This window comes from Epinephelus fuscoguttatus, linkage group LG7, assembly GCF_011397635.1.
Source record: "Epinephelus fuscoguttatus linkage group LG7, E.fuscoguttatus.final_Chr_v1".
Taxonomy (NCBI): domain Eukaryota; kingdom Metazoa; phylum Chordata; class Actinopteri; order Perciformes; family Serranidae; genus Epinephelus; species Epinephelus fuscoguttatus.
The window spans coordinates 17,622,849-17,647,273 of record NC_064758.1 but is presented as its reverse complement, the minus strand read 5'-3'; the positions used below and the strand labels follow the sequence as shown (position 1 = coordinate 17,647,273).

Sequence of the window (24,425 nt, the reverse complement as noted above, 5' to 3'; positions counted from 1 at the left end):
ACGGAAGCGAAAGCTGTGTCTTTAAAATACGAATTAAAAACAACAGTGTTCCGATGTCCAGACTAATCGATAGTCCACTACATTATTTCCACATCTAAAGTGGAGCGGTAGCACTAGAAGTCTTTTGGCGTTACATTACAGCCAAAGAGCGGTGACTGTACAGGGAGCACACGCATGCGCAGTCGGAGCCCCGGAGCCGCAGGAGATCATAGCTGGTAAGCCAAATTTCAGTTCCGAATTGATCTGCAAACACGAAATTATTTCACCTTTATTATGCTTCTCTAATTATGGCACACATGGGTATCTTTAAGCCACAAAAGGATAAGTGTTAATGTGTTTTATCTGTTGAGGTAAAGCGTTTTGGCGTTGTGGTTAAAATCAACCACAAAGCTTTCCATCCCAACATATACAAATATATGATGCCACACGTTTAATTAGCCTGTCGAGTTAAATACTTTGAAATAAGAGCAGCAGCCGCGCCGATGTTACTGGAATATCTAACACGCTTAACGTTGTTGTGAGGTGAAAATGTTGCTCATTCATTTGAGATGCTGTCGGAATGGGAGACAGGGTTCATTTTTCACTAAATGGGATTTTCACAGGATTTGAAACACTGCTTTTATATGTTTTTTTGCCTCAAGGATTTTTTTCTTTTGCCTCCGCCATTTTAACTGAAATGTATTTTTTTAGTGTGTGTTGACTTGGACGCTTGTGCGTAAATATGTATGTATGTGTATGTGTGTGTGTGTGAGTGTGTGTCACCATTATTGCCTTTTTTTATATGGGGTAATGGATGGCTGTTAAAAGTCACACGGGGTCAGGGCTTTTGACAGAGGATGGCTCTGCCATCATTCTGTAAATGGCACCCTCAAAAGTTACTTATTTAATCTTTTTTTAATGGGCATAATCATGAATAAAAGGTTTTTTTTCCTTGTAGTTTTAGATTACATTTTAATCCAAATTTGAGCCATTTTAAGGAAAAATGAAGGCACAAGGTATAAATGGAGAGAAAAAGTGATGAGCAGCAGATGTTTTATAGTCATATAGTCTAGAAATAGTGGTCATATAATTGTATTTGTTCAGAAATCCACTTAAGTGGGCTCAGCTCTTTGCCTATCTTATATTGTCTGTTAGGTCTCTTTTTATGGATGTGCATTGTATCAATACAACTATAATTACTGATGAAAGAACAAGAAAAATACTGAGATAAATCAAATCCCTGTAAAAACCATCAAAGGACAGCAGGGCAGAGGTCCCATAACTTTTTAGCCAAGTCAGTTTACTTGTGTAGGCCAAAAGGCCTCTACATTGTGAAATGGATTTACAACACGGTACCCTCTGTCCATACACCCTCTATTCAGATAAGGAAAACTCCACCAAAAAAAAACAAAAAACTTTCTACCGTTAGTGCTACAAATCTGTTACCTTGTCAGTCCTTGGTACCAGAGAGCATCCCGTTCCTTATACTCTTTATTCTCCAGCGCTCCGGAGTAAGGGACAGGGACGCTGTTATGAGTGCCAAAGTAAACATGGAGGCTCCACCCAAAGAACCCGAAAGCACCCCTTTGGACCCGTCCTCCTTGTCATCCCCCAGCGAGGCCGTCCTCATCTGTGGGACTGAAAGTGTGGCCAAGAAGCCTCGGCCCCAAACCCACACCACCACGGCTTTCCTCCTACCAGGTGAGCACAAGTCTGAGGGTGACGGTGTGGTCACATGGCTTTACAGAGACTATCCTTTAACATGGTGGTGGAAGTACAGGCTACAGTCTCAACAAGTCTATATATGTACCCTGACCTCTGACCTCCTTTAACATTCAAAAGTGAGTGCAAACATTGAAGTGGCGGTAGCTGAACTCTAACTCTATATCTAGATATTTACATTAGTGATTTATTGATGTGAGAACACAGTATGCGTGTACCACCTTCGAAATGTGATGCTTGCGATGGATTGTTCTCTTGGCTCTGAGTAAGTATTCAGATGGAAGATAAGATAATATTGATAATAATGAACCCCAGAGGGGAAACTGGGGTGTAGATGTAATGATAATTATGTTTTTCTGCGTATCTACTGAAACAAACTGACTGTTGACTGTTTTCTTAATTAACATGGCAATAAAGTCTTAAGCTGAAAGCTTAAAGGGGAACACTGATTTTACACCTCAGAGTCTGTCCCCTGGTCTTTGGGGTGCAACTGCATGTGTGAAAAAAGATGTATGAAGCCTTTTGTGGCTCCAGAGGGAGCTGAGTCCTTACGTGAGGTTACGTGGCTCAGCATCTGGTATGGCAATAGAAAGAAGTGAGCAGACCAGCAGCCACTGACCAGAGTAAAATGTTGGCATCATACATTTCCTCAGACCATGGGTACTTGTCGCATTTGTATGTTTCATATGTATGATATCAAAATTTCTAAGTTCTGGTTCAGATGCTAGTGTACGTGTGATGGTGGATGGCAACACAACTGTCAAGCAATGCCTAAACCTAACCACAAGCTAACCACAGCATTATCACAACACAGAAATTAAAAATTGAAATGTGAAGGAACACAACATGTCTGCTACATATGGAATGTACAAATTTAATGTATTCAATGTACAAATGTTACATATTTGTGGTTTGCAGAAACATACAAATGAACAATGCCAACATTTATTCTGGCAACTTGGTTGGTACTTGGTGTGGGGGCAAAAATCGATAGGGCATAGTATTGCGATATTTTTTGTGGCAATAACGTATTGTCACACAGTGCCATATATTAATTTTTTTATTATATAAATTATTAATATTACAAATACACATTAAACTTTAGGTGGCTTACCAGAATAAAATGATCAATTGCTTTTTCATTTCACAAGATACATTTTGCTGAGAAAAAAAGGCTAAAGTGAAATGAACAGGCTGAAAAAAAATGCAATAATATTCTATCATTACTTAAGTATCGTGATAAAATTTTATGTGCAATTCTAAATCTGTGAAAAATTCTTTTAAATTATTGTTATTACTAATGGGTATCTGAAGAAATACTGGTCTCTAGTAACACAGGATAACAAATGAATCTAGTACGGCTCGGGTTTTTTATACCATAAGGGTAAATAATTTGCTTCTTTTTTTTAAGACCATAGATAGATAGATAGATAGATAGATAGACTTTATTGTCCACCTCAGTGGAAATTTGTCTTTGGCTTATCTCATATACAGCAAAGGTAAAAACATGTAACACAACACACCATTAAAAATACACACTAGAAAGAAGAAACTACAGTAAAAATAGGCAGGAAGCAGCATAAGTTATTAAGATAATAAAAGAGAGCACATCTTATAAAATCACAGCCTTCCCTGATGCAGTTATGTAATGCCTGTAAAACATGATGTGGTAACAGATTGTGCTCTCTTGGGCGACCTGAGGCAGAAAGTTAATAAATTTAAATGCGTCTCCCTCCTCAGCTCCTGCTACAGGCCATCAGAAGCTTGAGGTGACTCCAGCTGTTGCCGTGGGAGAACCAGGTAAAGCAGGCAGGGCCAATGAGACAGCCACACCCACCCTGACAGCACAAGTGGGCGGGGCTTGTAGCATCGTCCATGTCCTGGAGTGGAAGGAGGGGATGGCCATCCTGCCCAGCAGCAACCTCAAGGTAGCGTGATGTTTCTGGTTTTAATATGTGTTGTGAAAATGACACCGTATTTTGTTCTTCCTGGTGTAGCTACAGTTCCCTCACAGCATCATCCACAGAGAGGATTCAAGTTGTTTTTCACTTGCTTGTTTTCTTCTCAAAGAGCTTTATAGATCGTCCTGGTGGCTCACTTAGTAAAGTCTCATTGATCTTATTCCCACAGCAGTTAGAATAACTCACACTACAGGAAACCTCCGTTCACAAGATCAACTGCAGCAAGACGACAGTAAATGAGGTGCACATCAGTCAAACGGCAGAAAACAGACAGATATTAATGAAAAGCTGAATATATTACATTACCTGATCAGTGCTGATGAGAGTAGGGCAGCAGTCGATTATGGGATAAATTAATCTGTGATAATGCTGCAGACATTTAGTAATTTATCAAGTAAATACCAAATTTTATTGAAAAAGTGAAGATGTGACTGCTTTTTTATGTCTCATATTTTGGTAAATTGAATTTGTTTTGATTTTGTTTTTTGTTTTTTTTGACTGTTCTTGAGAGAAAATCAACGTCATTACCTAAGTCAAAATTCAGAAATAACAAATGTTGTGTCAACCACGTGACACAACAGAATAAAGAATGAATTTATTTAACAATAATCTATAAGTTAAACAGTAATGAAAATTATGCTGAGTTGCAACCAATAAGTTAAGTCAAGAATCTGGAGAGATATATTGTATGTATGCACATCATATGTTGAAATGACTGATATATTTTGCTCACCACAAGAATTTAGCCTTAAAACTAACAGCTACATTAAATAGAGTCATTACTATTTTTTTTATCTGGACTGTGATGTGAATTTGGAATGGAAATGGTTAAAATATCATGTACCAGGTAGTATAATATCTTTGATTTGAATGCAGGCAGGGCATTTTTATGCCTCCGTGCCAGCGATAGCCTTGGCAGGAGGCAATATGCTTTCGGGTTGTCCGTCTGTCCTATTTCGGAAAGAATGCCTTATTGGTTGTTATTGGATGTCTTCAAATTTGGCACAAACGTCCACATGGACTCAACAATGAACTGATTAGAAGTTTTTGGTCAAAGGTCACTGTGACCTTTGTCTTTCTCATTTTGTAAATGCAATAATAAGGAAGGCCCGGAGTTTCCTCAAATTTGACACAAACGTATACTTGGACTCAAGAATGAACTGATTCGAATTTGGTGGCCAAAGGTCAAGGTCAATGTGACCTCACAAAACATGTTTTTGGCTATAACTCAGGCATTCATACAATAACTACGACAAAATTTCACACAAATGTCTAATGGGATAAAATTATGTAGTGGTGACATTTTATATCCAAAAAGGTTAAAGGTCAACATCACTGTGACATCATAATGTTCTGCATAAAATACATTTCTGGTCAATATTTAACATCTTAACCCAGGAACAGAAGGGGGGACTCTAATCTTGGGTGTCCACCTTGACACTGTGCTGACTGTATAGATCTTATGTGTTTCCAGGGGAAGATGTGTGTGAAGCTTCCATGTTTTCACAGACATGGATGTAAACTGTATCTGCAACTTGACAGGTTCAAGAGGGCATGCAACTGCGAAGTGGTAAAGCTACTTGCTTGTCTTAACTGGCAACTGCCATATAAAAGCAAAATGCTCCCAATGGCTGTTTAAACTGAGTGGTAGTTGGCACCTTGTGCAGTAGCCTCGGCTACCAGTGTGAATAAATGAATGTGATTCTGTAGTGTAAAAACACTTTGAGTGGTGAGAAGATTAGAAGGGCGCTACACAAGTGCAGGTCTGTTTACCAGGTCCATATATACATGTGTTAGGGTGGACAAAGTGCATATAGTACAAATTAAATGTAAATCATACTGTAAAGTAGGAGGGTTATGAATCAGGTAAGTTAAAGATGCTGAAAGGTTTGTGAGTCCAGGGTGAGAATGTTTGTATTAAGAGGCTCAGGTTATAATCTGATCATGCACCTATTACACATTCAGTTGTTCAGAGACACTTGTTACCACATTAACAATGAAGAATAATATGTCACTAAAATCCTGAATCATTAAAATGATATTTATTTTGCTATAAATTCCTGGTGTGTGAATAGAATTAAAATGTAACATTAAAATTAGGAAGCACTGACAGTCGCTGCACTGGGTTAGTATAAAGGAGGCCACAGTTTAAAATGAGATACACGTTTTCTCACATTAATGGGTTTCCCCCATTTAACACTGTTAGGTCTGTCAGCACCGTTGTTGTTGTTAGCACTGTTCGTCCCTTTTACACCGCCAGTTCAAGGTGGGAATGTCGAGCCCTTATTTTGCCTTGCCGTTCAGTATAAAAGGTACGACCACAGTGTGGGGGGGAAAGAGTTGTGTTGTCTCTAAGCAAGCGGTAGTAGCAGCACAGAATCAAAGTCTTTGTTAAAGGGACAGCTGGCAGGACAGGACCTTGGTAGGAAAGGTGCGACATTTTGAGGACAAGATATGTGTCTCCTGGCTGTGGTTTAAAAAAAAAAAAAAAAAAAAGCTAACAGGAGTTAGCAGCTAACTCAAAGAAGAAGAATGGCTGCGAAAATGACCCTTATCATTTTGAGCAGAGGACATGATCAACCACCATGTAGCAGGGATGGTTAATGATTGTTATTGCCATGTTATTGCAGTGTTATTGTTTGGTAAGTGTGTAAGTTATATGTCACAATGAAGGTTGATGTTGTTGGGTTACACATCACGGCCGTCGCGTCTCTTTTGCCTCCAGGATGCTGGCTCACTGTCCAAAATCACACTGTGGAGGCATGATGTCTGTGTCGTTTGGCGCTGTGTAAAGAAGCAAAGGCACAATAAGGGACTTTGTAGCGGCCTTGTAGTGTAATCTCTGTGTAAAAGGCTCATAGAAAGACTTTGAATATTATAAAGAGCTTGTTTAAAAAGAGAGTGTGCTAGAATGGGATCAGGTCAGGGACGTGGGAACAAACCAGGCAACATTTCTTATTTTAAAAATTGTCTGATAGATTGTTATGAAGAGAAAAATGGTTGAACAGACAAAACGTAATCGTAAAACATCAAGACACATTTCAACAGATGGATCCATTGATGGATGTGTGTGTGTGTTTGTGTGTGTGTCATAGTTCTGTGTGAGTGACGTAGGAACGCTGAGCACACTGATCACCCCAGGGACCCCCAGCAGCACCACTGAACCAGCAGCAGGGACTTCTGGGAGATCTGCTGATGCAGAAAGTGCTCCAGCAGACAAGCCAGGTACAGTCATGGTTACATAAGGCTGAAGTAACGTCAGAGACTGCTTTGCTTTGGTTTTAGATAGATCTGAATCTGTATTATACCAAGCATTTGATCAATAAAGATTTGTATGATAGGATTAAAAGAACAGAGTGTATTTCCTGGTGTTGCTGGTGTCATGTGAGTTAAGGACTGTTAGTTTCTATACACGGCTACACTGTCATTTGAAGTATTTTACAGCGTGCCCTTTTAGATGATCACTTGAGCAATAATTACATCAGCTGCAGCAGAGCTCCCCTCGACAAATGAAGAGAGTGCAGCTGCAGGTTCATGTTAAAAATATCAAGCAGGCATCACTTACATGTTTGAAAAAAATCTAAATCCAGAGGGAAAAAATGGTTGAATGTAATCAAGTAAATAGTGGGAATAGTGAGAAATTATAATGTATTTATAGTGCAGTAACAGCACCTGCATGAATTCAGTAAAGGAAATAAAAATCCATCACAGGCGCAGAAGAACAGCAGAGATTTTAATTTAGATCTGAAATTTAAAGCTGCAGATGGTAACATTTTATCATATTTGCTGAATAAGACAGTTTGCCCAAGCGGTGCTGAGTTTTTAAAATAGCTTGACTGTTTCTAACATGGTGGCAGGGCCAACTCTTTCATTTTATAGCTAAACAGTACACTAAAATAAGTTTCTGAAAACAAATGAGGAGAATAATGGGGCACGCAGTGAGAATCTTATTTCATATTTGATCAGCGCTGCCTAGTTTGACAGTTTGGCTACAGTTAATGAGCAGTGACTGATATGATTGACAGCTGTGTTAGACTCCTCAGCTCTGATTAGCTGTTTGTCATGAGCCACGGCAGATTTTAACAAATGCTATTAAAAGCATTAGGATGAGGATGGACACGATTTTTTACAGAATGTCTGTCTCATATAACAGTTTATGGATACAGTGACTGTTTAAGCAAATATGACAAAAACTTATTTTCATAAAAGTCACAAACTAGCTATAACCTGTGTCACCAGTCTTCACCTGCAGTCATTTAATAGCTTCACCTGTCTCTTATATGTCAGACGTTTTGGCTCCTGTCAGCTCTGTGAGAGGTACAGCTGTGGAGCCGGAGAGGTTGGTGCCGCTCAAACCTGAAGTTCAGGTTGGAGTGGGACAACAGAACCACGATCCCAGAGCTCTGAGGACCTACACAGAGGAGCTACGCAGAGAGCCCATCACTGACAAGTATGCATCTCTACATACATTTATCCTTGCACACATACCGTCTACGAGGCTGTTTTTTTTAAAACCAATAAATCTCTTACTGAAGTAGACATGTTGAGACATATAGGGTACACCAAAAGTGTAAAGTACAACAAAGTCAGTTGAAGATTGCAAATAAATACCATGATAATAAAAAATAAGGAAACAGACTACAGATGATGTGTTTTATGTCTGTCCTCACTGCACCTCAGGAGGAGTGTCGGAGCTACAGTGGAGAAGGTGCCAGCAGGCGGGAGGGTGTCCTCCCTTAACCCCGATCACCTGAAACCCATGAGGAAGAGGAAGAGGAAGGAATACCTGAGTCCCTCAGAGGAAGACTCTGACATCGAAGGCACGGTGAGACAGCATTGTTAGCTCCATTTAACAGCCAGAGGTAAACAGATGTTATCATATCATTACTGAAAGTACTGTAAGTGATATTGTTGATAAAGCCAACCAAGGACAAGTCGTCCTTTCAGATAATACAAAATGCTTGTTTGCTATGTGACTATGTTGTCTTTCTACTCCTAAGTACTGGTTTTAAAGGGAAAGTTCATGCCAAAATCAAAAATACATATTTTTCCTGTTACCTGTAGTTCTGTTAATCAGTCTAGATTGTTTTAGTGTGAGTTGTCGAATGTTGGAGATATTGGACATAGAGATGTCTGCCTTCTCTTGAATATAGTGTAACTAGGTGGCACTCAGCTTGTGGTGCTTAAAGCATCAAAAAAATTCATTTGAAAAACTTAACAGCAATGCCTCTTTCGAGAAATCATGCCATGTGTGGTCAAGATAATACACAGACCTTGTTGTGAGCAGTTTCATGCAGGAACCATTTTCTTTATACCAAACTACACCCGCCAACCGAATCATCGTGTGGAAAGAAGTATGCGTTTACTGCTGACTCACCTACCACCACTGAGCTAGCTAACAGCTCAGCCAAGAATGCTATTAATATTTACATCTTCCGCTGTCAGGAGCACGAGTCTCTTATCCATGAGTAGATGCACACTTCCCTCTGTGCAGTGATACATTTGGCAGGTGTAGTTCAGTACAAAGAAAATAGTTCCTACATAAAACTGCGCACAACAAGGTCTGTGGATTATCTTGAGTAACTGGTCATGATTTCTGGAAAGAGACATTGTTTTTGAGTTTTTCAGATGTATTTTTTTTGGCACTTTTAGCACCACAAGCTGAGTGCCATCTAGTTCCACTATATTTGCAAGAAGGCAGACATCTCTACAGCGGATACCTCCAACACTCAGCAACTCACACCAAAAAATCTAGACTGATATAAAGCAATACAGGTGAGAGGAAAAATATGTATTTTTGATATGGGGGCAAACTATCCCTTTAACAGACACATCACCTTTATCATTGCTTCTCTCTATTGGCTCCCTGTTTGACAAAAAATGATTTTAAGATTTTACTGATCACTTTTAAAAAAACGTCTGAGTCTGGCCCAAGTTGTGTAGCAGAAATGTTGACCCCACATGAGCCAGTTCGCAGCCTCAGATCCTCTGGCAGGACCTTTGTGGCTGTTCATAAGTCGAGGATTAGATCTGAAGGTGACTGTGCTTTGCCATTAGGGGCCCTCAGCTTTGGAACAACCTGCCAGAGGAGATAAGGCTGGCAGAATCATTGATTTTGTTTAAATCACTTACGAAAACCTATCTTTATAGAATTGCTCTTATGTGATGTTGTGTTTTTATCGGTGTCCCTTAATTTATGTTGTTCTTTGTATTTATTTCTAAGTAGGGCTAGGCAATATATGGATATTATATTGATAATGTGACATGAGACTAGATATTGTTTTAGATTTTGGATATTGTAATATCGTAAGTATGGTCTCTTCCTGGTTTTAAAGGCTGCATTACAGTAAAGTGATGTCATTTTCTGAACTTTACACACTTAATCATTATGTCGGCATTACTGATGATAATATATCAAACACTACAATATCGTCACAATATTCATATCGAGGTATTTTCTCCATATCACCTAGCCCTTTTTCTAAGTAATTTTGTCTTGCTTTTGCTTGGCCTTACTGTTTGGTTTTCTATTGTTATGTTACCTTCTAAGTATCCTGCGTTTGCTTTGTCTGTCAAAACACTTTGTTAAATCTGTTTTTAAGGATGCGAAATAAATATTAACTATTGTATGGTTTTTTTAGGATGAGAAAATGGATGACTCCAAAGCAGACAGCAGACACATCAGAGGAGGTTGGACTAATCCTTTTTAACATTTGTCTGTTATGTCATCTTTTATTCTCTTATGTGTTTGTTTGCTCATTTATTTATTGTGCAGCACATGTTTTTCCTCCTTTCTTACTTCCCCCTAACACACAGATGTAATGTGAGGTCATGATAACATATTAGTGACAACATGATGCAATTCAACACAACCTAAAAAGCTGAATCAGTGTCTCTCTGACACTATCAAACAGTTGTGGGTTGCATTTTTATGTGATGGTGTTGAGGAATTCTGTTTCATCCAGCCCCTGTATGTCTTTAATGCTTTTATCTTGTCCTTCCCTGACCCTTTCCCTGACAGAGGAATGTAAATGCTTTGAGATGAACATGTTCACTCAGAACTTGTGCAGAAAATTACAGGATCTTCAAACATTAGCTGCTCAGGGAGTCTGTTTCCCTCCTTCATCACTTCACTGTTTTCTGGTCATTAAACTCACTTCCCTTGTTTCCTTTCTTTAAAGAATGAACTAATTACTTAATTTGTGTTTTCTGGTGCAGCTGGAGACAGTAAGACAGAGCAGTGGACATGGGCTCAATATCTGGAGGAAACCAAAGCTGTTGCTGCACCCACCAAGCTTTTCCAAGAGGTATGATTGAGTTTAATATGCAGACTGTAGTTTTAGGCTCAGCTACTGCACTCTCAGGTTCGCCCAGTGTGCCCATGATTTTTTACTGCTTTTTTTACTACCACTGCAGCTCTGCCTATAGCACAGGGACTCATCTATCGCCCTGAGTGGAAAAAATAGTGCTGCATTGTCGGGAAAGGAAATGAGAAATGTAAATTTACCTGGGAGAATGAGATCCATGCAGCTGAAGGGCAGACATTAATATTCTGTTACAGATTGCTGGGGAGAGAGTTTCATTTTATTTATTTATATAATAATTAAAACATTTTTGCAACACAAGCTTTGTCTTGCAGAGACTTTCTGTTCAAGGAGAAAAAGATTAAAAACATTATAAGCAGTATGAGAATGCTGAAATCTCCATTTGCTTTACTTTAATCTTTTCTTTGTTGATTGTCCTGATCCAGTTTCCCTCCATCCTTTATTTCACTTCATTTTGTGTAAATCTCTGTAGTCTGTACTGCAATGTTTTCTTTTTTTGTTCCATGCGTTTAGACACAGAGAGTGCCAACAGTGAAAAACGGCTTCAAGCAGGGGATGAAACTGGAGGGCATCGACCCGCAGCATCCGTCCATGTACTTTGTTCTCACTGTGGCTGAGGTGAGCCAGACGTCCATTAACACGGTTGATGGATCTTAATAGCCGGGCTGATTATTAAGGATTAAAAATCATCATTCACTTACAAGCTGCTCTGCATGCAGGAGGAGTTCAGCCCAGTCTCGCCTTCCTGAGCCTGCTTGTGTGTCTCTAACGTGTCATGTCATCATCCAGGTCTGTGGTTACCGGCTGCGGCTTCATTTTGACGGCTACTCTGACTGCCACGACTTTTGGGTGAATGCCAACTCCCCCGACATCCACGCTGCAGGCTGGTGTGAGAGCACAGGACACAAACTGCACACTCCCAAAGGTCAGAGGTCACAACACTTTGGACATATTTAAAGATCAAAGGGTAAATGAAATATAAAGAGAATTAAATAGCATGGACAAAAACCCCTGTCCTTCACTTGTGCTTTTTATCTTTCTCTGGATAAATCTTTAGGAAGAGTCTGGTACTTTGGGAAACACATTTATTCATTTTCACTTTCCCTGTCCAAAGGCAATCTCAGACCATCAGCTATCAGTCTACAAATGAGAACCAGAACACTTCTGACACTAAGATCTTGTCCTATTGCTACAGATGCTTCATACGATTGCCAATATCTGTTCATAAAGATTAGTCTAAAGGTAACTAAATCCACCTAACAGCACTTCTAAAACTCACTAATGAACTTATTCTTGGTCGGGTGCAGTTGCCTGGCAACCTCACATTGACAGTGACACTCCAGTAAGTCAATGAGCCATTTTGTTGTCATATTAAACTAATGACATATTAAATGTTGATCAGTGCATTTAGAGGTGCTGGTAGGGGAATTCTTACCCTTAGAGCAAGGCTAGCTGTTTCCAATCTTTATGCTAAGCTAGGTTGACCATCTGCCAGCGGTAGCTTCATATTTAACATACTGATATAAAGGTAATATCAGTTCTCCTTTTCTAACTCACTGGAAGAAAGCAACAGAGCGTATTTCCCAAAAATTTGAACTATTCCTTAAAGAAACACTTTTTTGTGACAATTTGTGTATCAATTATTCACCTCTGTTACTTTGAATTTGTGAAGAAAACTTTGTTTTATCACATGACTCCACAGTGAACAAAGAATCCAAAAAACAACAAACATTCTTGATGAATTGAAGTGAAGGGTGTCCATGTTTAACAACAGCAAAACTATACTGAAACATCCGTTAACAAACATACAAAACTCCTGCTACAGTATCTCACATAAGTGAGTACACCCCTCCCATTTTTGGAAATATTTTATTATATCTTGTCATGGGTCAACACTATAGAAATGACACTTTGGTATAACTTAAAGTAGTCAGTGTACAGCTTGTATAGTAGTATAGATTTACCTTCCTCTGAAAATTACTCAAAACACAGCCATCAACATCTAAACAGCTGGCAACATAAGTGAGTACACCCCACAGTGAACATGTCTAAATTGTGCCTAAAGTGTCAATATTTTGTGTGCCAACCATTATTATCTAGCACTGCCTTAACCCTTTTGGGCATGGAATTCACCAGAGCTCACAGGTTGCTTCAGGAATCCTCTCCCACTCCTCCACGATGACATCATGGAGCAGATGGATATGAAGACACCTTACGCTACCCCACCTTCAGCTTGAGGATGCCCCACAGGTGCACAGGTGAGTTTAGGGCTGGATACATACTTGGCCAGTCCATCACCTTCACCTTCAGCTTCCTCAGCAAGGCAGTTGTCATCTACCAGGTGTGTTTTGGGTCACGGTTTAGGGCTGCATGAGTGCTGCCGGCTCTGAGGAGCTCGGTTCATTTAGGGAAACATGAATTCCAAGCAGAGCATGATCGCCCCTCTTCGGAAACTGAGCTGCAGTGCAGTTTTCTAACATGATAATGACCCAAAACACACCTAGTAGATGACAACTGCCTTGCTGAGGAAGCTGAAGGTGAAGGTGATGGACTGGCCAAGTATGTATCCAGCCCTAAACTCACCTGTGCACCTGTGGGCCATCCTCAAGCTGAAGGTGGGGTAGCGCAAGGTGTCTTCAAATCGATCTGCTCCATGATGTCATCATGGAGGAGTGGGAGAGGATTCCTGAAGCAACCTGTGAGCTCTGGTGAATTCCATGCCCAAAAGGGTTAAGGCAGTGCTAGATAATAATGGTTGGCACACAAAATATTGACACTTTAGGCACAATTTGGACATGTTCACTGTGGGGTGTACTCACTTATGTTGCCAGCTGTTTAGATGTTGATGGCTGTGTTTTGAGTAATTTTCAGAGGAAGGTAAATCTATACTACTATACAAGCTGTACACTGACTACTTTAAGTTATATCAAAGTGTCATTTCTATAGTGTTGTCCCATGACAAGATATAATGAAATATTTGCAAAAATGGGAGGGGTGTACTCACTTATGTGAGATACTGTATATAATCCATTTCTAATTTATCCAGTTGTATGTTCAGTACTTCCCCAACACATGCATTTTCTCTAAAACCTTACTATTTAAAACACTTCCGCATATGAGGAGCGCACCTGAGCAAGTATGTGCATTTGACCTGTGCCTGTGCATTTTATTGAGCAGAGTTCAAATGCATGCTGGGGATTGTTTTTACAGAAGTATTTTAAATATTACTTTTTTAGCAAAAAAAATGCATGTGTTTGGGAAGAGCTGACCATACAACTGGATAAATTAGACTTGGATTATACTGCAGGGGTTGTGTGAATGTTAGTAAACTGATATTTAGATATAAACACGGCCCACTATTACTGCAGTTCATTAGGAATATTCACTTTTTTTTTAAATTCTTCGTTCACACGAGACATGGGAGAAAAACAAAGTTTTCTTCACCAAATTAATGTAACATGAGGTAAGTAGTTGATATACAAATGGTTGTTCTGTGGTTTAAGTAGTCCTTTAAATAATGGGATGTTTCACCAAATATTAATAATTTTGATCTTCTCCTTTTATCTGTTTTTCTGCAGGCTGTAAAGAGGAGGAGTTCACCTGGACCAACTACCTGAGAATGACTAAAGCACAAGTGGCGCCCAAAGAACTCTTTGCCAGTCCTGGGAGGGTAACTGCCACTATATAATATACGGTAGTTGTATTATCTACAAGCATGAATGATGAGGTGAATGATTTGGGGTTGAGAAAACTCCAACTTTGATGAGAAGCTGTTACAATAAAACAGACTTCTCTCTATCTCTCTCATGAAATGTTTAAATTTAACTAAAAAGTAATAACCAAAGCCCAAAAAGTGCCAAAGTCGGTTTTTCATAAACATTCACATCATTTATCAGCTAGTCCACAGCGTTGTCTGTCGCTATGTCCTTATGTGCACTTGACACATTATTTCTAATATTTCTGCTTTCTGTTTAGACTGATGTGAAGTGCAGTTTCGAGATAGGAATGAAGCTGGAGGCCGTCGACCGAATGAACCCATCCCTCATCTGTGTAGCAACTGTCACCGATGTGGTGGACGACCGCTTCCTGGTTCATTTTGACAACTGGGATGACACTTACGACTACTGGTAGGCCTTAGATATATTGGAGATGTACAGTATGGGCTTTGGAAAACAAGTAAAGAAAGAATTTAGAAGATATATGTTACTGAGCATCTGTGGAGAAACTGAAGTTTGTGATATTCTGTTAACTTGCTAAAGCAGAGTAGGTTGAACTGTCCAATCTGTCTGTCTGTCTGTCAGAACATCTCAAATACAAACTGACACCTATATAGCATATGTTACCATGTAGAGGAGCTAACAGAAGCATTCATTATGTAGTTGTATTTTTGTTAACCTGATGAATACTAGTTAAAAATTTGCTCTCCTTTTATCTCTAGTTTGGTCTCAACCATTTCAGCTGTAGATGCTACACTTTCTTAACTCACTAGCTGCTTACTGTGTTGTTCTTATAATTTTTTTTCTTATATAACATACAAAGCTTTAATCACTGTGTTGAAAAGAGGTGCTGCTAGAAACTGGGTTAATAATAGGGTTCAAGTGTCATAAACCAAAACAGTGAGCTAAAGGAGGTTGACCAGCTCAGTAGAGCTGTACTGTTGGGTGATAGTTCTCGCCTTTCACATTATGTGTAGTTATTTGATTCAGTGATAGCGTAGAGCTTTAAGTAAACATCAGCAAAATCCACAGTAAAAGCTTGAAAACCTGCCAGTTATTGAGCTTTTCTCACATTGAGACTATCTAACTACTGGATGTTGTTGTTTATCAAAATATACAGGTGTGATTCCAGCAGTCCGTACATTCACCCTATTGGTTGGTGCCAGGAGAGGAACCTCCCCCTAACACCACCCCAAGGTGACCAGTGTGTTCCCTGTTAATCATTAATTTAATCATGTTCAGAGCTGTAACATGGGTCATTAACTTTTAAAACAACTCTGCTCACTTATCTCTCTCATCCTTTTGTTCCTTTCTCTTCTATGAAACTGTGATTTTGGAGAACATTTAATATACTATGCACCTGAAATCTACTTGTTTCAATAAACTTTAGAGGGTGAACTTTGATATATTTGCAAAGATAAGCACAAAAAAAGAAGAATATGTAGGGGTTTGATTTTAATGTTTGTTGGTATAAATGTATTTTTTGCTGCACCAGATTACCCAGACCAGGGCCGGTTCTCCTGGTCTCACTACCTGGAGGAGACTGGTTCCAAGGCAGTGGCCGCTGACGCCTTTAAAGTGGTAAGATCAAAGAAAAAATGTCCAATTTTATTTTGATTTTATATCTGTGTTACTGGCTGGAGGAACAGCGATAATGAAGGCAGAGCCAGAGTTAAGAGACTGAAAATGCCAGACTAATTAAGAATAATGAGAAGCGGGGCGTCGGTGGCTTAGTGGTAGAGCAGGCGCCCCATGTACAAGGCTGTTACCGCAGCGGCCCGGGTTCAAGTCTAGCCTGTGGCCCTTTGCTGCATGTCATCCCCTCTCTCTCTCCCCCTTTCACACTTAACTGTCCTGTCCATTAAAGGCAAAAAATGTCCAAAAAAATATCTTTAAAAAAAAATAATGAGAAGCATGGTTTGTTATACTCCCTGTCAAATCATCTACTTACAGTATGAATTTCATTACAGCTGGCATTGTTTATGTGTTTATATAACCTTTGTCACATGTGTTCTCCCATCTTTCGCCCCTCATTCCCTGTCATCTGTCTCTGTTGAAAAATCTTTAATAAAGGGCATTAAATACCCCCCAAAATACAAAAAATAGTTGTTTGAAATTGTAGAATTTAAGTAGTAGGAATGATGTTTGGTGCAAGTAAAGTCAACGCTTTATGGAAAGTATATCTGACATGTTTGGTGGTTTGACTGAACTTACAAGTTAATGTGTTTTCTTGTCTCCAGCGTCCGGCCCACAGCTTCCAGCCACAGATGAAACTGGAGGCTGTGGACAAGAGAAGTCCTGGTCTGATCAGAGTGGCTACAGTTGAGGAAGTCGAGACTCACCGCATTAAGGTTATATTCTGTGTGTGTGTGTGTGTGTGTATGTGTGTGTGTGTGTATGTGGTCAGCTTGAACATTTTAGTACTAAACGAGGTTATGAAGGTTATGATCTAATATGTGTGTAATAGAGTCTGAAATGTCTCAAGCTCCTTCAGCTGTCGTTGTGGCCTTGAGCTAATGGGTTCGATTTGCCCGCTGGAATGAGATCTTGCATGTACTGATGCTGTAATGGTCATCTTTCTAACCAACCCTGGACCCATTAAACAAGTTGAACTGTCGGCATTTAAGCGTTTTTGTGCGCATGTAGCTACAGCATTTTATGTTTCTATTCCTCCGTCAGGTCCATTATGACGGCTGGAGTCATGTCTATGATGAGTGGATGGACTCAGATCACCACGACATCCACCCAGCAGGCTGGTGTGAGGCGACCAGTCACCCGCTCAAAGTTCCTCCACGGGACACCAAAACACAGCAGCCACATGGTAGCAACCAGCACTTCAGTCAAAACTGGAAGTTGATGTTCTTCAAAATTCAAATCAAAGTTATTCTTGATAGCTAGCATAGCATCGTAGCAAAAATAAATATTTTGTGCTCTTTTGTAGCTAAATTCAGCCCCCAGGGTCATGTAAATGAAGATTAAACTGGCAAATGAAAAAGTAAAAGACAAAACCAATGGTAAATTTGAATGCTAATTTAAATCTTTAATTTTTTTTAAACTATTTGTTATTTACTGTTATTTACTGTATACAGCTGTAATTTTTTGCAATATGAATACACCAATTTGTTTCCCACTTAAAACTATCCTGCCAATCCTGATTTATAAATTCCACCCTTTACTCATTTGCTTATTTGTTGATTTATTTACCCATGTTGTTATTTATGATTCTATTTTTGTTTTCAACGTAGGAAAAGTGCAGGTGTAAAAAATAAAATTGATGATGGCTGAATTCCATTTAGCTGCTTCAGTTTCAGAGTCCTGGTATTGTGCATGCTGTCTCACTGTGACACTGTCAGGGCTTACTGGGACACTATTATAAGACAAAGCCACCACTGATGATATTTTTAACACCTGTGCTTTCCTGCTATGACAAGTCAAAATGTCTGGTGCAAGAGGGTCTGTGAGCACCACTTGTATATGTATATGTGTGAGGCTTCATCTGTGTATATTTGAATCTACGTAGGTGTGAGGGAGCCTCCTGCTACAGGCCAGTCCACCTACCCCTCCTCTGTTCCCTGTAAGCCCATCAGCCATCCCAGAGCCAACAAGTACAGCTTCCACAACAGGTCAGCTAAACTGATAAGGTCATTTAATACAAGCATCATTCGCCAGGGGCCTCATTAAAGAAACTTCCTCAGTCTGAAATCTGCCTCGTCGCAGCATAGGATAACATTTAGGACTGTTGGTATTACAGAAACATGTTTCCTAACTGCTTGTCTTATATTCACTCAAATTTTAAAGATAGGAAGAATCTTGTCTTTGTATTACAAAAGAAATTCCTGAACTCATGGTTATGTCTTAGACCTCCTATCTTATCCTATCCCTAACTATGGGGGCAGCCTCTAGCTAAGCTGGTAGAGTGCGCCCCATGTATGCTGAGTCCTGGCCCGGGTTCAACTTTGACCTGGAGCCCCTTTTCCTAAATGCAGTGAGGATATTTTTCTGTAATGAGGTCAGAGGCCAACCATTCAAAAAACACATCAATACCTGACATCAGTTTTGAGCAGCAGAAAACATATTTGAAATTTTACATCTTCTTATAATGGACTGCGGGGCTCTGTCTTTGAAACAGGAAGTGTCCAACTCCTGGTTGTGATGGTTCAGGCCATGTGACCGGTCGTTTCACTGCCCATCACTGCATATCCGGCTGCCCATTGGCTGAGCGTAACCAGGGCAGGCTGAAGGCTGAGCTGTCAGACTCAGAGTGCAAGAGGACCCTGTTCTTTGGCCAGAGGACCAAGAAGACCCATTACCGTGGCAGGTAAAAATTTGTGTGTGTGTGTGTGTGTGAGAGTGTGTGTATGCATGCATGTATGCATTTGTCTCATATTTATCTTTTCCTCTGATTTCAGGATTGGCCGTCCTCCCAAATACAGGAAGAACCAGCAGAGAGACTACCAGAGTGAGTTTTCTCAATGCATCACACATATCCCACTTTGATGAGAGGATTTTACTCTGCAGCTTCAGGACTGCTCATCTGTCAAACATGTAGCTTTATCCTATTTTAGGAGCTTATTATGGATTTCAGTGGAAAGCTGCAGGTGTAAATGTTGTCCCAGGCTCGTATCTGTCCCGAGATGCAACACAGTCAAGTCATGCTTTTCTTTAACTTTACATTTTTGGCATGAAAATGGTCAAACTGGAATTGTGGGATTGTTACTGTGTGTGTGTGTGTGTGTGTGTGTGTGTGTGTTTGTCCTCAGACATGTCCTCCGAGGGTGTGTATCCGTCCCTGTTCATGTCAGCTCTGAGCAGTCAGTCAGATAGGACTCTGTCTCTGTGCTGGGAGCAGCACTGTAAGCTGCTGCCCGGCGTTCAGGGCATTCATGCCAGCCAGGTGGCAGCATGGAGCGTTGAAGAGGTGAGTGAACTTCATCACATAACCACATATTTATGTATTCTCTTTCTCTGGCTGATTTGACTGTTTGAACAATGATGTGGTTGCCCCGCAGGTCTTCAGGTTTGTCCAGAATCTAATCGGCTGTGAAGAACAGGCTCGTCTCTTCAAAGAAGAGGTGGGACCACAGAGTTGCTATACACGTATTTAAATGTAGACCGTCCTTTACAGCATTTACTGTCATGTTACAGTGCAGACGTGAAAGTGTCTTTCAGTGGAGAGTGTCTACTTGCCACACTAAGCAGTCAATGTTAGAAAGTCACTAAGTACATTTGCAAGTACTCAGAATTTACTGGTACTATTTTAAAGCCCTTTACTTGAGTATTTTTGATTTATGCTACTTGAGAAATATAGTTATTAGTTACTTTTTAGATTAAATACAGTGCATTGTTAAGATTAAACCAGTGGTTCCCAGCCTTTTGGCTCTCACAAGAAATCTGTGTCTGATTCAGGCTCCATATTTTATGTCAGATGAGTTATTAGCAGAGACATTTCCCCTTTAAACTACTCACATGGTTTTACTGAAACAACTATTTGAGGCCCTGAAAGGTCAAATTATGAGAGATATGAGAAAATTGCTGAAGGAACACACATTTGTGCAACAGAAGTTATTTGTTATTTCATCTTTCCTCTCCTGTTAATCATCTCACAACCCCTCAGATTATATAAAGTGATTAAAAGTAGCTCCATATGGACCAGCTACAGCAGTAAAATCATGCATTGACGCAACAGCATTCTTTGTACAGCTCTTCTGTATGTTTATTTCCTAGGGATTTTTAATGCAGGACTTTGACTTATTGTAAAATATTTTACTTTGTTGTATTGGTACTTTTACTGAAAGGCCCAGTGTGTTGATTTAGGAGCATTTATTGGTAGAAATGGAATGTAATATTCATAACTATGTTTCCATCAGTGTAAAAATCACCTGAAACTCAGAATCTTTGTTTTGTCGCTACCTTAAAATGTGCTGTTCATATCTACATATGGTGCGGGTCCTCTTCCATGGAGCCTGCCATGTTGTGTGTACTGTAGTTCTCAAGCACGCTAGGCACACAGGAGAATTTTCAGTTCTGTAATCTCACCACTAGATGTCACTAAATCCTACACAGTAGACCTTTAAGTAAAGGGTCCAAATACTACTTTCAGTTCAGGTAACATGCACTGTAAGACACATGACAGGACAATTGCTTAATACTACAAACACAGAGTGTCTGTGCAGCCGAGTGGTTACAGTGCATGCCACATAGCTGCAAAATTGGTGGTTCCATTTCAACTGGGGACGTTTGTTGCATTTCGTGCTCCCCTCTCTTTCTTTCCTGTTTCCTCTCTACCTCTTCACTGTTACTGTCCAATAAACAAGAAATACAAAAAAAAACATCTTTTAAAAAAGAAACACCATAAAGTATAGTGTCAGAAATCAAAATTGATTTAAGTGAACACCTCTGACCATGTATTTTATTATTAAGGTATTTCTGTTCATTTGTCCACCCCCCATGTACCCATTACAGACAAACAAACCTTTTCTTGACCTCTCACCTCTACATCCAGTTGCATCACCACTGTTTTATCTCCGTCTCCCCAGATGATTGACGGGGAGGCCTTCCTGCTGCTGACCCAGACCGACATTGTGAAGATCATGAGCATCAAGCTAGGCCCCGCCCTCAAGATCTCCAACGCCATTCTCATGTTCAAGAGCACAGACGAGGTACTCAAGTGATCCTGCCCTCATCGTACTGGAGGCGTTGGGCCGCCAATCATCATGTGCCAAATTCATTCTGTTGCAGGGAAAAGACCCTGTCCCCTTTTTCATGTGTTTGGTGTCCTGTACCCATCAGAGAGAGGGAGGGGGGGAGGGGGTGATAAGGTGCGATCAGGGTTAAGGGGAAATAAAGGAGAGGTTGGAATAGAAAGGAAATGAGAAAATAAAGATATTTTTTTTTGAGAGTAATGTCATAAAGATGATGGACAAAGTGGTGTGGGGGGTGGGCAGAAGGAGGCTGATGAAGGGGAGGTGGAACATTGGAAGCTTTTAGAGTTTGGAGGTGTTCACATCATTACCGTCCAAACCTCACAGCTAATGTTTCACACCTGTGACACATCTGCCAGTATATGGTACGTCTGACTAATAAGTCAATCTCCAACCACCTGTTTTTAATGCTGAGTTCTACTTTGTGCATTAAAGGCCTAAATGGAAATAGTAGAAATTCAAACCAAAAATCAGATTTTGCAAAAAGTTTTCTACACTCAGCTGAGGTGTGTTAAGTTCTGAATCAATATAGGGAAGGTGCATCAAAAGTGGATGAAAACAGATTTTTTGAATATCTGTTACGTTCCTCTCTGGTTCTTGGCATCAGTATCTTGTTGCTGCTCACAGCTACTCAGGAGATACTAGTACTATTTGTACTTTACTTCCTGAATGAGTTCTATTTCTATTGAGGGACAGTTTACCCCAAATCAATATGTATCAGTACATATTTTTCCTTATACCTGTAGTGCTATTTATCAGTTGATAGGGAGTTGCTGAATGTTGGAGATTGCGGCCGTAGAGATGTCTGCCTTTTCTTGAATGTAATGGAACTAGATGGCACTCGGTTTGTGGTGCTCAAAGCGCCAAAAACCCAACAGCAATTACTCTTTCCAGAAGTTATGACCTGTTACTCAAGATAATCCGCAGACCTTGTTGTAAGGAGTTTCATGTAGGAACTACTTTCTCCCTACCAAACTACACACATTAATCGTATCACTGCTCAGAAGGAAGCATGCAATTATTCATGGACGAGAGGCTCGTGCTTGGGACAGGGCAAGATGTAAACATTAATGACGTCCCCATTGTCTGAGCTCGTTAGCTAGCTCAATGGTGCTATGTGAGCTAGCAGTGGATGCGCATGCCTTTCAGCACAGTGATACGGTTGGTGGGTCCCCCTGGTATAAAGAAAATAGTTCCTACATGAAACTGCTCACAACAAGGTCTGTGGATTATCTTGAGTAACCATGCCATGATTTCTGGAGAGAGACATTGCTGTTGAGTTTCTCAAACATCTTTCTTAGCTCTTTGAGCACCACAAGCTGAGTGCCTTCTAGTTCCATTATATTGGAGAGAAGGCAGACATCTCGACAGCCAATGTCTCCAACACACATCTAGACTGCTAATTAGCACTACAGATAGGAGGAAAACTGTTCTTTTAACACAGGCCAGTTGAAACTGTATCCATTACCTGGAAGAGGGGAACTCAAGATACTTTATGGGGAAAAAAAGTTTGCACATGACAACATTTTTCATGAGTACTATACCTAGATTTGAACTAGTTCAAAAGCCCCTGACATGGCAGATGAAATCAACAAAATGTGGGAAAATACTGAAATTCTGTATGAATTGTGGAAAATATGAAGGTTAAGAAAAGGAAGGAGAAGGGGAGGAGTGTGGACAGTGGGGTGGGTGGGGGAAATGTGGCCAAAAGGAGGAGTTAAATGCAGTAGACGAGGCTGGTCAGTGAGGCTCCTAGAAGCCTCATGTTTTGTGCAATAAAAAAGTCGAGACAGAAGTACTGTATTCTGTGACACTTGATATTACAGCTCCTTTATGTTATCAGACTTACACTGTAACAGAATAACATGATTATTAAGTAAATAAGCTACTTTGTTCAGACTGTGAGGAGAAGGTTCAGGTTTGTGGCAGATGAACAAGCTAAAACAGAGAGAAAGCCTTTGCTCATTTTCCCCTGTCCTGCAGTATTAGTCATTTGTGTTTAAAGTCTCCACATTGTACTTTCTCACTGCACCGTTAAATGTGAAAACTCAAGTGATACAGGAGCTGTAATTTAAAATGTTAAAATGTCTTATATAGAATATGAATCAGAGAACAGAAACAACAATGTTTTGAGTTTTTATATCTATATGCAAAAGATCTTAAATTATTATTTTTTTTGGAATTCTTCATAGTTAAAAAAGGACACTTTGCATTGATGTTTTAGCACAACTGTGAAACCCAAATGGATTTTACATGATGTTCCACACTTGGTCACTAGAGAGTGCAAAAATCTACATTTTTGCACTATAAACATGGATTTTAAATCTAGTAAATGGAGCTCTCTGCAGTTTACATGTGATGGAAACAATGTTCAGAGTGTGTTCTTCGAAATGTTTACATTATATGTCAGAAATGGATAAAAAACACTGTATGGATTTGATATTGTGATATGAAAGTTATTTTACTGGAGTGTTTTAAGGGCTCTTGGAATTTTACTTCTTTGTGTGTCTCTCTGGTGGGATTTGTGTGTGTGTGCGTGCGTGGGTGTGTGTGCGTGTGTGTCAAGATAATCTTGGGTCACAAATGTCATTCAGTCCATATGAATTAATAAACATCCAAAGCTGTCTTGTCTGATTAAATCCACTGCCTCTTGTTTTATTTTTTTAGGGATCATGCACACTGCGTTTCCTGTACCTGTGTAGGTGTGTTGTGTGTGTTGTACTATTGACTATAAACTAACTTTGCTTATATCACATCCCCCTATTGACCGTATTGTCGTCAACAGTTGGCTGTGGTGGCGACAACTCCTTTCACGCCCTTTCTGCTGTCACTGCTTATCATTCTCGTTTCGTTGCAGAGGCCAGAAAGCCTACAGCCAGCAAAATGGAAGAACTCAATTAGCTGTTGGGTGGTAAACATGTGGTACTATAATATTATTATAGTACCACATGAAAAAATAAGACACCTTCCATTATTAATGGAAGGTGTCTTATTTTTTAATTCTTTGAAGAAGGGAGACAT

The 24,425-nt window shown here is 39.9% G+C and overlaps 1 protein-coding gene across 1 annotated transcript; it reads left to right on the top strand.

Moving 5' to 3' along the window:
- The first annotated feature begins 25 nt into the window (after positions 1-25).
- On the top strand, positions 26-22,237 carry l3mbtl1 (L3MBTL histone methyl-lysine binding protein 1). The gene is made up of 22 exons (XM_049580613.1): positions 26-215; positions 1,482-1,680; positions 3,442-3,629; positions 6,758-6,887; positions 7,950-8,112; positions 8,343-8,487; positions 10,304-10,352; positions 10,881-10,969; positions 11,501-11,605; positions 11,777-11,912; positions 14,566-14,657; positions 14,963-15,114; positions 15,824-15,900; positions 16,199-16,284; positions 16,944-17,054; positions 17,383-17,524; positions 18,224-18,326; positions 18,833-19,021; positions 19,113-19,162; positions 19,464-19,621; positions 19,713-19,775; positions 21,240-22,237. The coding sequence occupies exons 2-22, from the start codon at positions 1,512-1,514 to the stop codon at positions 21,372-21,374; spliced, it is 2,532 nt and encodes an 843-aa protein (XP_049436570.1). The 5' UTR covers positions 26-215; positions 1,482-1,511; the 3' UTR covers positions 21,375-22,237.
- Positions 22,238-24,425: the final 2,188 nt, after the last annotated feature.